Source organism: Cnephaeus nilssonii (genome assembly GCF_951640355.1).
Source record: "Cnephaeus nilssonii genome assembly, chromosome: 7".
NCBI classification, from domain to species: Eukaryota; Metazoa; Chordata; class Mammalia; order Chiroptera; family Vespertilionidae; genus Cnephaeus; species Cnephaeus nilssonii.
This window is the reverse complement of record NC_137078.1, coordinates 63,155,845-63,172,780: the sequence shown is the minus strand read 5'-3', so window position 1 is coordinate 63,172,780 and position 16,936 is coordinate 63,155,845. Positions and strand designations below refer to the sequence as shown.

Sequence of the window (16,936 nt, the reverse complement as noted above, 5' to 3'; positions counted from 1 at the left end):
ACCAGTTGATCATGGATCCATTAACCATTGAGAGGTAGAATTAATAAAAATACTCCTTTAAAACCATATTTAAGAGCACGTGAGAACAAGACAAAGTTGATAGGTGTGTCTCCTTCTTGTTACTAATAAACAGAAATGCTGAATAATGTGTTTTAAAAAATTGTTCCAAAATATATAGCCATCCAAAACTTAAAATTTACTCCTTTTCTTGACTTACTGATTTCAATTAATGGTACTCTGGGTCGAAAAACTCAGGATCACCTGAGTCTTTCCTCTTTCTTATTTCCCATTTCTAGTCAGCAAGTATTGAGTTTTCTTTCACAACTGAGAGACATCCCAGTGGTCATGATAAAGAGCGGGTTCTGGAGGTAAAATGCCTGGATCTGCTGCTACTTACTAGCTGGGTGACTCCAGGCAAGTTCCTAAAGCTTTCTTTGTTTTAGTTTCCTCAGACAGTATTTAAAATGGGAACAATATAGTAATAATAACCATTTCAGGATGTTATTGTGAAGATTAATGATTGTAAAATACTGACAATAGTGTTGATACATAGTAAATCCTATGTAAATAGAAGTATTTCATTCCATTTCTACTACCAACCTTACACTCTAGCCCCAATGAACTATGCACTTTTCCCCAGAACATTTCTAGTATTTTTCCATTCCATGTCTATACCTTTATTTGTGCTGCTCCCTCAGCCTGGAATGCCCTAACCTACATTCTACATTTTGAGATTCTCTAGCTCATCCTTCGTGCCACAGGTGAAACATCACATCCTCTGTGGAACCTTCCCCAATCATATCATTTGAGAGGACCTTATACTTCTTGGGGCCAATATTATGGAACTAACCACAGGCTTTATCTTTCCTACTAATCTAAGTTACTTCTAGGCAGGAACCATGTATTACTACATGTGATCTTAGCCAAAAGGCCGAGAAGAGATGGAAACACGTGATTACTAATTGTTGTGCCTAGAACTGTGCTCAGTTGTGAGGTTAGGGGGAGGGAGTGGGGGAAAAAAAGAAGACTAACATTTATTACCTTCATACACCTTATTTCATTTATTTCACTGAATTCTCACAACAATCATTTGAGGGAGGTATTATCTACTTTCACATTTTCCATTTGTATAGAGCATGAGCAGAGTGGACTTTTTGGACACCTTTGACAATCCAATGTGGAGTCACTGTCGGCCATGACAGTTAGGTCAAGTGTATGTCAAGTTTGAGGAGGGGCCTGGAATGGCCAAAACCACAAGTCTGGACACCTGGATAAGAACTCACTGATATGAGAGGGGGAACTCCACCCCTGGTAGGTAAGAACTCAGAGCTCCGACCACTCAACACTTAAGCTTGGCTGTACCACAGGTCTCGCTCAGAGCCCTGCCAGACTTCCAATTCACCAGATGAGTGCCATCACTGTAGCCGACTAGCTCAAAACCGACACCCACCTCTCTACCTGGGGACACCACCGGAGACTAGGACTTTGAAAAGGGTGCTCACTTTGCTAGCTTCTATAGCAGGGGTCCTCAAACTTTTTAAACAGGAGGCCAGTTCACTATCCCTCAGACCGTTGGAGGGCCAGACTATAGTTTAAAAAAAAACTATGAACGAATTCCTATGCACACTGCACATATCTTATTTTGAAGTAAAAAAACAAAACGGCAAAAACACCCGCATGTGGCCCGCGGGCCGTAGTTTGAGGACGCCTGTTCTATAGCATAAGCTCCCCTCTCTGTGTGTAAGCTGCATGTGACTCTATTGGCTTATTGGGAGGGCTCCCTAATAAACCTGCCATTGTGGAGAGACAAATGTGTGGGAGCGGCTCCTTTTGGGGATGCTTCCTTGTTCATGACACCATTATACTGCACTGGCTGTTCATAAACAAATTATATGTGTAGAATGCATGTGGGTGTATACATACACACATTCATTGCCTATTTTCTTTTTAGGACCATAGTTTTTATTAGTAGAAATAATACTTCAATATTTGTATTATGTCTAATGCTTGGGACAATATTTTAATGGTTGTATCAGAATGTCATTCAGCAATGTTTACTGAAATGAACTGGGCATACCAACTTCCCAGCACCCTGGAAAATATTCGTGAGCTAGAGAGCAGAATGTAGAAATAGATCATCAAAGTTCTGAAAATGAGTCCAACTCCTAGTTAATTGCACCACCAAACCCTTTTACTTTGCTGTTTATTAGTAACTTCTAGACAAAACAATTAACATGGAAATGAGACATATATATGTATATATTTTTAAAGTGTAATATTTGTGACATTAAGATATACAAATATGTATTGACAAAACAACTTTCACTAATGACCCATTTGAAAAGGTCAAAGTTACCTCAAACGTCTGTCCTTCCAAGTCTTTTGCATCACACCAATTTCCCCATGGGTCTCGGACCCTACGCCTCCTTGTGCGCTGTGATGAGGTTAAAATAAAGCAAAAGGTAACAAAATTAACTTGGAGAAATCACAGCACATTTTAATTAAAAAAACAAAAATGACTTTCCAAAAAGCAATTTCTCCATTAATATATTGTATTTCCTGATCAGCAATGCCTGACTAAATTTCATTTTATTATGTTCAATAGTTAGCACTCTGCTCAGAAATAAAACAGTGATTATTTTCTGTATTCTACTGGGATTTCATCTTTAATTTTCATTTCCTTTCAACACTTGGGAGCTAAAACACTCAAAAAGTATTTTTAAGACTGGCCTGGCAGGTGTGGCTCAGTTGGTTGAGTGTCATCCCATACACTGAAGAGTAGCCAGTTTGATTGCTGGTCAGGGCACACACCCAGGTTGTGGGTTGGGTTCAATCCCGATCCGGGTACATATGGGAGGCAATTGATGGATGTTTCTCTTTCACACAGATCTCTCTCTCTCTCTCTCTCTCCCTTCCTCTCTCTCTAAAAAATCAATAAAAACATTTTAAAAATATATTTTGAAGACTAAAAAGAATCCCCAAGAAAATTACTTCCTGTTCAATCACTTGTGGTAGAAAACTTGCAAGAACACACAGCAAGAGAGAAAATATTGAAAATTAGAAGCAAAATAATTATATTTCAGCCTTAGAAAGGAAAAGATTGCTTAGTTAATACAAATGGTAAAAAATTACAAAGTTGAATAACTGCATTACTAATATCCAGTTTTGCAAACTCAATGTAAAGCCTTTAAATGGATTAGCTTGCCAGAGGTCACTGTCTGACTAGCAACATCTCCAGCAACCATATTTGAAAACATCCTTTCTTAAAGTAAATCTAGGTAGAACTGGTTTCAGCCCAAATACTCTAAGACACCCACTCTAGAATTTATTCCTTTTTATCTCACCTATTACCAATTTAACCTATTTATTGGTTCACAACATGATTCTGCCTTTTGAGGACTTGTTGGATTTATTTTTTAAATAAAATTCATGACTTTTAAACTATTGTAAAACTCACTAACCTCAAGAATTAAAAAAGTAAAGGCTGAAATATTTTTGATAACTATTCCAAAAGGCTGAATCTTAGGGTAAGAATTTTAAACAAACAAAAATAAATTAAAAAGAAAAAAAGAGCTTAACTGCACAGTGTAAATAAAATGTTAGATTTAGAAATCAAACCCAGCAGTCTAAGGCCACTTTAGCAAAACATTACACTTCTCTGTTAAAGGTTGCCAGTGAAATTTGAGGATTTTTGTTTGTTTGTTTTTGCCTTATAAACCTATGTGAAATTGAATGGAAACAGAAAAGTGAATGACAAGGTAAAATACAAGAGAAAACATGTTCTTCCACTAAAGGCCACTTGTCAAACATTTGAAGAGTAGATACCTTACTTAACAGGGTAAAGAGCAATTTGGAGAGATCATTTAGTGAGAGGTGACTGCTTACCATGGATTGCAGACGCTGGGCAAGTTGGTATGCTTCTACTGTATCTTTTCTGTCTCTGATTCGTACTTTATCAACTGGTTGTGGCCTGTTATAGACAGCCTGTTCTATTGGAATTTAGGGGAAACAAAACAATCTATTTTTTCATTTGTTAAAAAGGAAGACACATCTACATTGACTATATATTGTAAGCCAATTTCTAAGTTTCTTTATACCAGAGCTTCAATGTTTCTATCCTACTCCACAATCACATACTTTATGTGCCACTTAGTTCTCACATAAAAGTAATGCTACAGTTTATTATAAGAAAATCTCAATAAAATGTGATACGTAGAAAATGGGTAATTTGTTTAATTTTTTTTATTAAGTTCACTTTGCTAACTTTGGAAGTCTAATCCAGAAAACATGATTGCATTTTTCTTTTAGTGGCTGAGGAAGCTATGACACCTTAGTTTTCCTGAAAAGTCAATTCTAATATACAGTGCGTTGGGCAAACAAAGACCTCAGGGCAAACTGTAAATTCTATCTACCTCTATATAAAATAAAACCATCTCTGACAGGAAGTTTTCTGGTTAGTTATCTTTTCAAAGACACTACAGAACACTCTTCTCAAACCATGGGTTGCAAGGTTCTAATTACTTTATCACTTTGCAACTATGGTATTATCTTTCTTCAAAAAGTTTATGTCATGTTAATAAAGGGGTAGAACACATTTAAAATATACATATTCATCAACTCTTATATTTGAGAAAAAGTAGGATGAAAAAACTTTCTTCCATGAAAAATATTTTGGCACTTTTATTACACTTAAGTGTAGAGGCTCATAAATTATTTCTTTTATTTAAACACTGCTAGACAGTATTTCTGGCATGAATACAATATTTGCAAGTTAAATGGTCTATTATTAGACTTTTCATAAAATAATTTTACTTTTACTTGACAAAGAACTGCATTTTTTAATTATTTGTACTACCTAGACTGCATATATTTCCTTTAAAAATTATACCACCAATTTTCACTGTAGGTCAAAGGGAAATATAGTTTAATCACCAGAAATCTGTTTTACAGAAAAATCCCAATACAATTATCCCAAAATGTTATAGAATCTCTCTAAATCCACCTGAATTCTAACTATCAAAGAAATTAATGGGTGCCATAAGATAAAAATGTCAAGTAAAACATGTTGTTGGGTTTTTATGTTTACCACATCCAAAATTGATTGCTCCTATCAATTCGAGGTATGTATGAATCCGTCCAATACAATTAACATCCCCACAGTTCTTCAGGCCAGGACGTACTGAGGTCTTATTTAAGTATTTCGGTTTGCATATCTCCCTAATTAAGAGATGGAAGTACAATTATTTTGGATAAATAAAAACATGAAAAAAGATTTCTGGGAAAAACTTTTAATATTTGAAATATCTTAAAAATTTACCCCCTCTCAATAAGTAAATGTGTAGTAAATACAATATAAATACATAATAACCAAGTGTACTTTTTTTCTGAAATAAAATAAATGATACAATAACTTACTAGTGTGATTTTTATAAGTATTACTTCTTTCCCAATATTAAATTTAACAGATGCCAGTTATCCTAGGACTTTTAAGTTAGAAGCTTATTTATCTATAGATCCAAATTTAAGTCTGAACCCTTGACTAAAAAGGGCACTTTGATAATATACTGAAAGTATGTGGTATATTAGACTTTTTGAATTTTTAGTATATCACTAGGTTCATCTACTTTTACTTTGTTGAGCAGTATATTTTCATTATAACTACCTTATAAATACTTAAAAATTTTATGTTTTTAATCATTATGCCGATAATTATAAAGTGCTTACTCTCAGTGGAAAACAGACATTATAGGGGATCCCAAAGGAATCAAGAAATGCCCAAAGATTATGAAAGAAATGAAAGGTTTATATAATAAAACATATATTTACTGAACATGTTTAATGTACCATGCTAGATGGTATAATATAAAGTGTAAGAGTAATAGAAAACTTAATACTAGCAGCAAATAATTACTAAGTTCTTATGCCAGATGCTGTACCTTAATCCTCACCAACAACTCTACAAGATATAGATTTTATTATTCTCATTTTAGAGATGAGAAACAAAAAGGCCAGAGAAATTAAATAAAGCACTTACTTTAAGTGACAGGATGCAAACAGACATTACAAACCAAGTATTCAGATAAATCATATAACATAGGTATTTCTTACTTAATCTTTATTTTATCCTACAAATATTTTATTTTGTATCCTCTGAATCAGGCATTGTTCTGGGCACTAAGGATACAGAAATGAATAATATCAACTTCCTCACCTTACTTTAACACTTCCTGACAACACTTTAACTAGCTTCATGAACTACTTTAATGGGGAGACAGTCAAATAAATTAATGAATAATATCTATTGTACTGTCAGGTGGCAATGAGTGCTAGGAAGAAAAAAGGATACAGTGAGACAAATAGGCATAGACTATTTTAGATAGGGTATTTGGGGAAGGCCTCTCTAAGCAAAAACCAAATTTGAAATCATAAATTCTATAAAACTTCAGGGATGGTAAAAAGTAATTTGTGATGTGGGAGGGTTTCAAAGTTCCATTGAAAAGTTGAGATTTTGAATGTTTTAGAAGAAAACAAACTGCACAAAAGAAGGCAAGAAAGCAGAAATGAGCATGGTATAACTGGCTACCAAAAAACTGGAGTCTAAAAACTGAATTGATGTCATTAACGATTATCCAAATCACAAGCTTTAAGCAGAACTTAGTAATCTAGTACAGTGCTGAACAAATGATAAAGCCTCTCAAAATATCTGTTCATGATATAATGATGAATCATTCATTCAATCTTTTCTTCCTAACAAATAGAGATTTCTGTATTCCAAGCATTGTTCTAAACATTAGGGATTTAACAATGAACAAATAGATTTTTTAAAAAAATCTGTCATAGTGTGGAGCCTACATTATCACTGGGAGGGGGGGTAAGAGGGGAGGGGAGAGACAATAAATAAAAATATAATATTTTCAGTGGTAATAAATTCTATGAAGATAAATTAAAAACAGGGTAAGAGAATGAGAGGAAGGAGATATGTATGTGAGCTATTTTAGATAGGGTGGTTAGAGAAGGCCTTTAATTTCCCTTGGGCAGTCCTAAATGAGATAACGAAGCAAGATTCAGCAAGATCTGGAGGGGAAAGCATCCAAGGCAGAATGAAAAGTCTCTAGGTCAAGGCCCTGAGGTGGAAGTGTGAAAACAATGAGTCAAGACTACAGATCCTGGCCCTGACCGGTTTGGCTCAGTGGACAGAGCGTCGGCCTGTGGACTAAAAGGTCCCAGGTTCGATTCCTGTCAAGGGCAGGTACCTTGGTTGAGAGCACATCCCCAGTAGGTGGTGTGCAGGAGGCAGCTGATCGATGTTTCTAACTCTCTATCCTTCTCCCTTCCTCTCTGTAAAAAATCAATAAAAAATATTTTTTTAAAAAAAGACTACAGATCCTGGATATCATCCTCACTTATAGTAATCTGCAACAAGTTCCTTTTACTCTCTGAAACTCATTGTTCTCATCTGTAAAATGAGGACAGGTTGTCAAGAGGATTGGAGATGATTTAAATACAATGCATGGCATTGGTAGGCATTCAATAATGGCATTGGTTACTATTTTTATTAAATTCCCCTAAGCAGGGAGTTGACTGCATGTGCTTTTATGAAAAGGATCTTTTAGCTACAAACAAATCAAGCAGGCCTCTTTTTATTTTTAAAACATTAATTTTTCCTTTTTTTAAAAAATACCACATCCAGTCCCTAACCACTCTCTCTCCTCTATTTCTGAAAAGAACATCTGATTTCCTATTCAAAACATTTCTTTTTGCTTTCTCCTACTGAAACAGCAACACTTTAACTAGCTTCATGAACTAAGGCAAATGACATTAGGAAACTACTGCTATATAATTTATACTGTCTCTATAAATTATTCTGCCTCATAGAATCCAAAATTCAAAGTAACAAATAAAATTTGATTAAAGTAACAGTAAATACTCACTGATGATTCATATAGACATTTTTGAGTTATTTTAAAGTCATTCAATTTTGGCCATTCATCCTCTTATTTCCAAAATCAAAATTAGATATCAATTTAATTTATCTTTTTTAATAGTGTGAATTAGGCAATATGGAATAATGGAAAGAGTGATTTATAGTGATTTATAGCGTCAGGACTTGCACAGAAGTCTGTCCGTGACTGGTTGTAAACCTCTCCTGACCTCAGAATTGTTTTATCAAATATTAGTAGAGAAAATACCAGCTGCCTATTTTATAGGATTGTTGTAAGGAATCAGATGACACAGAAAAGCTTTCTGTAAACTGTAAAGCACTATGCCAATGTCAGTTGTTCTTTATACGTATTCTTTACTTTGATTCCACCCTTACCCAAACTTGTATTTTTAACAATCTCAACTGCCTGCAAGAACAAGAACAAAAATCTTTCTTAAGAATATAGTTATCCTTAAAAGCCAAATCACTCAATATTGTACAGCAAAATGGTTACTGATTTAATAACCTTGTTTTCCTTCGGTAATCTTCCTAGATTGTAGCAGAAGCCCTCTATAAAGATGGCCCTATACAATCCTGAAGCAATAACAATTATGAATGTTTAATGATGTCTTAAGCTATTATGAAAAATTCAAATTACTTTCAGAGCATTTAGGCTAATAAGGTGGGAAGTTTTTTGGTTTGTTCCCCAATCCCCACTAAATAATTTAAGTAAAAGGTACTGACACTTTAGAGGGTAAACTGCATATATCAAAAATTCCTGTTTCCTTATGAAGCTGGATGCAGCAATGAACAATCTGCCACAGGTTCAAAGTTGAAAGCACTTAAAGCAGCTATTTAGAATGACATTATCCTGTCATGGAAGTTTTCTTTCTTTGTATTTCAAAGTACAGGATAAACTAGGAAAGGTGTTATGTTATCCCCAGAACAGTAGTGCTTTCTATATCTTCCTAACAATGCCCTAAGAAAGTACTTCTTAAGGCAATCATCTACCCCTTTTACCAGGTCCAAACACTCTAATGAACAGAGATGGATTAAGATAGCTACAGATAACAATCTTTACCAAAGCTTTCCCCAAAAAGTTCACTACAAGAAATTTTAAGTCTTGCCTATTGAAATATATTATGTTAAAGTTCTCTGGATCATTAGCATTATAAAGTACTAACTTCTGCATAAGCCTAATTAAAATACTATAGAATATCATAAGTTTTAAAACAGTATCTATAATATAATTCTTCCTTACCACTGATCCAAAATGTAATTCCTAATTTTCAAATAGCGTTCTGGTGTTTTAGCTTGGCGCCCCTCAAAAAACTCAGGAATTGCTTGTTTTTCTTCTTCTTGAATAATATTTCTATCTATTTCCACTTCTTGCTCCGGTGGTTTAAGCTCTTCTTCCTCATGGTGCTCCTCCTCCATTTGGCAAGAATGAAAAAGCATTTCATGATCACTCAAATCTTTCTGAACTTCACAAGGCTCCGGAGAAGGCAACAGCCTGGTATCATCTACTATTCCATTTCCATTATGCTTATCACAGTTTTTCATCAGTTTATTACATTTCTGATCATTTAATTCAACTGACTTTTCATCACTGGTGCTCTGTTTTTCAGTCCAAAATTTAATTCCTGAGCTTGAAAGTGTTTCCATCTCAACGTGCTTTGGATTCTGAAGATATTCCTTGGAAGATTTAGAAATGGAATCTTCCTGGCTGTCAGAGGTAATACATTCTCCTTGGTAGGTTTCATTACTTTTACTATTAGGGATATTTAATAAAATATCACTGCTAGGATTCTCCTGCGGTGCCTGAGAAGTCAACTCATCTGCCTCATCTGTGATGTCTACTTCTTCATCGTCAGATAACTTTTCAATTTTTACAGCATTCAAGTTGGGATCAGCACGTCCCCTTAAACTTGATGAGGTCCATGACTTGGTGCTTTCATCTTCACTTTTAATCTGAAAATCACTGCTGTTCTTCTGATTTGGTGTTTCCTTCTCTGTACCATCTAATTTTACCTTTTTAAAAATCAAGATAAAACCCCAATAATATTACAATTGGAAAACTTAATAACTGGCACAAAAAGCAGGATAAATACAATGTTATTAAACTGAGTACATCACTGGTGTATTGTACCTTTATGGTTCTTTTCTTTAAAGTGTTTATTACATTTTAAATGAGCAATTAATATCTTATTCTTCTATTTAACTGTATGAAATTAAGTAGAATAATATAATACCTATTCAATAGGAACAATCATAACACTGAAGATATGCTTTGAGATTTTGAAGATAAATATCTGTAAAGTACTTTATGGGTATAAAATATTTCCACTATATAAACTTTGAACATTAAGACTTTAATACCTGAATTAAAAACTACTTTTTCTTACTAATTTTATTTAAAATATTATCAATTAGTATAGTTATATTCTGCTTACCTTATTTTTAAAGTACTGTCTGGCATAGCTCTTGACTTGTAAAATAGTTCGACTCCCAATTAGCTTTGCAATTTTGGTCCACCTTCGGCCAAATTTAGCCTATATTATCAAAATGAAAAAGAAATTGCTTCTGTTGAACTGACTTGTTAATATTCTAAGCAAATGCCACACTAAAAAAAGCAAACTAAAAGAAAAACCCATCTTTATTTATTTTCTAAAGCACACAATGAAGCTTCATATATAGCTAAGACTTAAAATCAAGGCCCACATTCTTCTTTTAGAATCTGGACTTAATGACAACTGACCAAAATAGTTTAGAAATTAGTTTTCTTTTCATAGCTATCTAAATAAAGATACATCACTTTTATGTATTCCTAACCGTATGTATTCATATTGCACATTATGATGTTCCAAATCTTAAGATAATTTAAAAAAAAAGTATCTGAAATGGAGGCAGGTTGCATCCATCATTTATACAATCAACTGAGTATGTTCTGACACTAATTTAAAAATACCCTCTTGCCCAGATTCCATCTGTTACAATATCCATTATACTCTACACAGACATCACGGTGAACTGACTTACAAGAATCACAAATGAAGAGAGCTGCAACCAAAGCCTCCCTACACCCATCTACTGTCGAAGGTTGTCCACTTGCTAACACCAAGTTGTGGTGAGAAAAACTAAGAACTCGAGGGAGTTCTGGTGTGTTCTGAAGTACAGAAAGGAATAAATATAATTTTAAAGCTAAATGGGATTTTTAGGTATCAAGTCTATCATTTGATACATACATAAACCTCCTTTATAATATCTCTAACACAAGATATTCTCTACTTCCCAAAGTAGCTCAACAATTGTAATTTTTTAGAATTCTTAAAGCTATGGAAAACAAACCAACAACAAAAAAACCCAGCCACAACTCAGGGGAGTTGACCTCAGGGCAGGCTTCAGGCCAGGCAGTCATGACTTATGGTAGCAAGTCATCTTCAAAGATCCGACCCAAATGATAAACCTTAATTTATACAATTATTTGTGGTATTCATGAGAAAATCTGATATGTGGATAATTTCTTAAAACTGAAAGTATTTCAGGGTAAATTACTAGTGAGTATAAATTAATTATCTATATTGCTCTTAACTAACACCTAGCAAAGATCAACTTACTGCAGAATTCAATATCTTATTGTGGAATAAAGTCAAGCAAGTAACCTGGCAGCATGGAGCACTTTGGAGATAGGACAGATCTGGTTAAGTGTGACCAGTAGGGACTGTAAGGGCTTGGGCACTATGAAGCTTACAGAGGGGACACTAACAACAGGAGCGAAGAATTCATTAATTTTAAAATAGAGCAAAGGGAGAGCTCTATGCCCAAGAAAAGGAAGGAAAAAATCTTCCTTCATCATTCAGTACCACATAATTCCCTTCTCTCAAACCTGAGAAATTTCAGTCCATAAGCAAACTACATCAAAAGGTTAAAATACAACCAATAGTTCCATTTATTTTTGTGGGAAACCATTCTAAGTTTAAAATATCTGTTTATGTATATAAACATAAACATTTATCTACATCCTATATAATAAAAGCCTAATATGCTAAGTGTCCGGTCGTCCAGTTGGCCATTCAACCAATCAAAGCATAATATGCTAATGATATGCTAAAGGCTACTCAATTGCTTGCTATGACATGCACTGACCACCAGGGGGCAGGCGCTCCGACCAGTAGATTAGCTTGCTGCTGGGGTCCGGATAATCGGGGACTGAGTGAGATAGGCCAGACATGCCCTGGAGCCCTCCCGCAGTCCCTCTCCGGCTGGCCCACCTCCCACTTCCCTCCCCAGCCCCGATCATCCACTGATGGGGTCCTCGGCCTGGCCTTCGTCCTCTCGCAATCTGGGACCCCTCAGGGGATGTCGGAGAGCCGGTTTCAGGGGAACGACCAGTCACTATGACGCATACTGACCACCAGGGGGCAGATGCTCAATACAGGAGCTGCCTCCTGGTGATCAGTGCACTCCCACAGGGGGAGCGCCATTTAGCCAGAAGCTGGGCTCACGGATGGTGAGCACAGCGGTGGTGGTGGGAGCCTCTCCCGCCTCTGCAGCAGCGCTAAGGATGTCTGACTGACGGCTGGGGAGCGGGCCTAAGCCATCCGTCGAACATCCCCCCAGGACTCCTGGACTGTGAGAGGGCGCAGGCGGGCTGAGGAACCCCTCCGAATGCACGAATTTCATGCACTGGGCCTCTAGTATGTATATAAATAAATACACATTTATTTATACAGGGATAAATATCTCTGGAAGAATCCACAAAAAACAAATTAAAATGATTATCTCAGGCATAGAGAACTGAAGGCTGAGACAAGAGTTAAGACTTTACACCTTATAAACTTTAGGCACCTTTTGAATTTTGAACCATGCAGATGTAGCTCCTATAACTACTACCAATGTCAACAATAATAACCTAAAAATTCACAACCCACTTGCATTGGTGTGTGTGTGTGTGTAGTCTTAAGTAAGGGACAATTTAAATAAATGGCTAGTTAGTTAGATTATGTAAATGATAATCATGCAATAGACTAAAATACAAAAATATAAAATATAACAGCACAGGATAAAATTCTCAGGAAGAGATGAAACACTCAAGGATAGTTTAGGTATTTATATAAAAATATCACAGAATATATGACCGTCATAGTAATGACTATAAAAATACAAGCACATTTTATTTCCCACCATCTGTAGAAACATTATCAGTAATATTTCAATTAGCATTCCTGAATCCTACATAATTATATAAATATCCTATAAATTTAATGTAAATATATAACTTCAAAATTAATTTAGTATAACATTGGGTAATATGTACCTTAAAGGAAATGATATAACCTATTCCCCATAGTTAAAAAACTTTTCTGAATATTTTATTAAAAGTGTCTTCATATTATGAAGTATTTTCGGAATTAGAAATTGGCATGCATATTTTTCCATTATATAACTTGTAGACATTTATATAGGTCTCAGCGAAACTTTCACGCAAAAAGAAACACATGTTTTGTCTTCAATTACATCTGCTAAAATATTTAGATTATATGCACAATGCCAAATATCTGAATAAAAAATAACTCAACCCAACACAGACAGTTCCATATACACAGATAACTAAATAATTTTCCCTTTTAAACCAGGTAGTTTAAAGAAATAGCTCAATTTGGGGGTTTTACTAGTATAAAAATAGGGTAAAAACTATCCAAAAATTAATCCAAATCTATTTTAATATTTTATTAACTTAAGTGTGTTAAATTCTCTTGTACTATACTACATACATCATCACTCTATCTATAGAAAAACTACAGATATAATCACTGTAATTAAAAAGAAATTTCTGGTCTCTACAAATTAATTTAACCTTATAATTCTATCAATATTTGCTTCTAGAATTATTTTACTATAAGTCAAAAATTGCTCTATTTACCAGCCCTTGTTCAAACAGCTCTTTTTCTTCTATCGTCCACTTTACTGAGAAACTGGCTGGTTTTGTAGGAGATTGTACCCTGAGGGGGGAAAAAAGGAATTGCAAAAAAAAAAAATCTGAAATGGAACATTCCATATTTATGCAGCTAAAGATTATAGATAGCCATAAAATAAATTCAATATTCTGAGTCTAAGAACTTAAAAAAAGGAAAAGAAGAAGAAGAAGGCTGCAGCCTCTACGTGAGGGGGCAGATTTACCCTGTCTCATATAATTCTCTAGCTCAGTATGATAGGAGCCCCAAAAGACATAATCCTTGGGTCTGAGTGAAGATAACACTAAAAGACATCAAAGGAAGTCAGTGTGAAAACAAACAAATAGGGTTCTTTATGCTGGACATAAAACAGCAGACATTAAAACATTTCCAAATCCTGAAAGGCATGTAAAAGTTTAAACTGACTCTAGAAATATTATCTCTGATTCTTCCACGTAAATCCATGTAAATAGCAAGCCAGAAAAGTAATAAAATAAAATAAACTATGGCATTATGTTTATTGCGTTTGAAACTGCAGTCTCTTAAGAAATTAAAGGAGTGATGAGGCTCACTAATTTAATTCAAGCACACCATTAATCTTTTCATTAACTTCATTTTTTATTGTTGTTTACTCAGCAAAATGCAAAAGCCAAAGTCTGTTCGGTGCTCAAACTCTTGGCAACTGCAAATCTGTAAGCCTTACCCTTTAAGGGACCATAAACATGCAAGTTTATAAACACTAAATAAAATAGTTAATAGTTTCTTTAATTTTTTTGAAAGCTACAAATTCAAATTAAATTTTTGTTTGAAGTGATTGAAAGTTAACTGACAGGGCAATAGAAATCATGTCAATTCCTAACATTAAATAGCAGATTTTAAAGTTTCCCCACAAATCCCTAAGAAACCATCTTTTCCATAATCTGATGAAACCAAAAGAGAAATTTTGAAAAATAGCAGCATAAAATTACCTTGGGGCATTCCAATGTATAAAAGAAATTTTGATTTTATATTTTTGTATAACTCAAGATCAAGAAAGCTTTTCCACAAGCCAACTATAATTTTTAATTTTCCCATAACTTTTAACTAATAAAAAAGGTTTTAAAGTTTTAAACATAAGTACATACATGATTTTTGCTGTTTTCTGCAGACTGCACCACCACATGAAAAAAGAAAATAAGGAAGTGTGTGAAGTTTGTAAAAGTACTGTCCATATTTTTAAAAGTATGATAAATTAATTTTTACCTCTTCATGTATTTTTTATCATCTTCCTTTTGATCAAGCCAGAATTTTTCTGGAAGTGATTTTTTAGATAAATAATACCTGTGTAGTTATTAAGGAAACTTTAAAAACAATAAAGTCCTAACTTTTAACGTGACTCATACAAAGTAGGCATTTATATTATACTAGTGACCCGGTGCACGAAATTCGTGCATGTTAAAAGGGAATTAATTAAGAGGAAATCCTATCTAATAAAGAGGGAATATGCTAATTGACTGCCAAGCCCTCAAAGATGACGGCGCCCACAGCCACAAGATGGCAGTGCCCAGTCCTCTCAGCCCCACTGGGGCAGCACGCAGGCGGCACGGCTGGGCCCACCCCGAGGTGGGTCCGGCCACTCCACGCACCTACCTCCAGAGTTTCCCAGTACCCTCAGCCCCCCAGCCGCCCAGGGCCAGCCCGAGGCACAGGCAAGCCTTGGATGGCCGCCCAGGGCCACCCAAGGCACAGGTAACCAGGGCCAAGCTGAGGCTTGCGCTGCCGGCAGTGGTAGCAGCAGAGGTGTGATGGGGGTGTCATCTTCCCCTGATCGCTGGGTCACCTCCCACCCCTGAGGCTCCCAGACTGTGAGGGGACAGGCCAGGCTGAGGAACCCCCACTCCAGTGCATGAATTTTCATGCACCAGGCCTCTAGTATTTTAATATTGCTATTTGCCTTTTCTCTATAATAGAAGTGTCAGAGATGAAAGAAAATTAATAAAATGTATATGAAAATCTTCCTCCTGTCAGAGTCTGGGGCGCACCATGGGGCCAGCTGTGGGGAGGGACTGTGGGCAGTGGGCAGGCAGGCCAGCCCCGCCCCCAAATAGGGTCCAGGGGGCCAATCGGGAGCCAGCAGCCTGGGGGAGGGGCCATGGGTGGTTGGCTGGCCAGCCTTGCCCCTGATCGAGGTGGGGGGGCTGATCTGGGGTGGGGCCGGGTTGGGGAGGGGCTGCAGGAGGTTGGCCGGCCAGCCCCACCCCCCCAATCCAGCCAGTTCGCTGGCTGCAGTGGGTGTCATAGCTACCGGTGTTCCGTCATTACTGCGTTCTGGTTGCTGGCTTTTTATATATATATATAGGTACTCATGAAAGTCACACTCGAATCCTAAATAAACCAATTCCTTTCAAAGCCCTTTTCAGGTCTGTACAATTTTTGATAAAATTATTTATACCTCACAGGGTTGTTATATGGATTAAATATTATATGTAAAATCTCACAAAATGGTACCTGCATAAAATGTGTTACATAAATGCTAGTTTCTCTTATCTTCCCTTTTAGAAGTGGCTAAGAGAAGAAACATCCTCAATGTTTAATTTTTTTTTCCTAAACCGTATGGAGAATGTAATGGATGAATTTGATTGGTCGTCCAGGGTAATTTAGGATAACCAATTGTCTTCATATTTCTCAAGGTAACAGAGAAGAGCTCAGGGTTGTTCTCTACCCTAATAAACTAACACTTAGGTCAAATCTACCAGAAAGCCTCCCTCTCAAATGTCTTAAAACTGGTCTTTATAATAAGTTAATCAGAAATATTCTTCACTAACAATTATTGCCTGTATATTGTGGATGTCAGGCACTATGCTAGGTACTAGGTACTGAAGACAAAGATGTAAGAAAATATTATCCCTGTCCTCCAAGAGCTGATATTGCTTTTACTCTCATTACTTCTGTTTCCACGTCTGGAGGTGAACCAGTAACTACTTAAGTATTCATTAATTTAGAATTGCACTGTTCAATACATTGGCCAATAGCCACATGTGTAACTACTAAATACTTGAAATGTGGCTAGCACAAACTGAGG

At 35.8% G+C, this 16,936-nt stretch overlaps 1 protein-coding gene across 2 annotated transcripts in view; it reads right to left on the bottom strand.

The window, feature by feature from the left end:
• MYSM1 (Myb like, SWIRM and MPN domains 1) overlaps positions 1 to 16,936 on the bottom strand; it is a 46,691-nt gene that overhangs the window by 19,441 nt on the left and 10,314 nt on the right. For both annotated transcript variants that reach the window (XM_079776821.1, XM_079776820.1), the window contains exons 4-11: positions 15,118 to 15,195; positions 15,000 to 15,023; positions 13,845 to 13,923; positions 10,375 to 10,473; positions 9,183 to 9,952; positions 5,087 to 5,217; positions 3,886 to 3,989; positions 2,357 to 2,434 (exon numbers count right to left, since the gene is read on the bottom strand). In XM_079776821.1, coding sequence (XP_079632947.1) covers positions 2,357 to 2,434; positions 3,886 to 3,989; positions 5,087 to 5,217; positions 9,183 to 9,952; positions 10,375 to 10,473; positions 13,845 to 13,923; positions 15,000 to 15,023; positions 15,118 to 15,195 — 1,363 coding nt within the window. The remainder of the gene's footprint in view (positions 1 to 2,356; positions 2,435 to 3,885; positions 3,990 to 5,086; positions 5,218 to 9,182; positions 9,953 to 10,374; positions 10,474 to 13,844; positions 13,924 to 14,999; positions 15,024 to 15,117; positions 15,196 to 16,936) is intronic.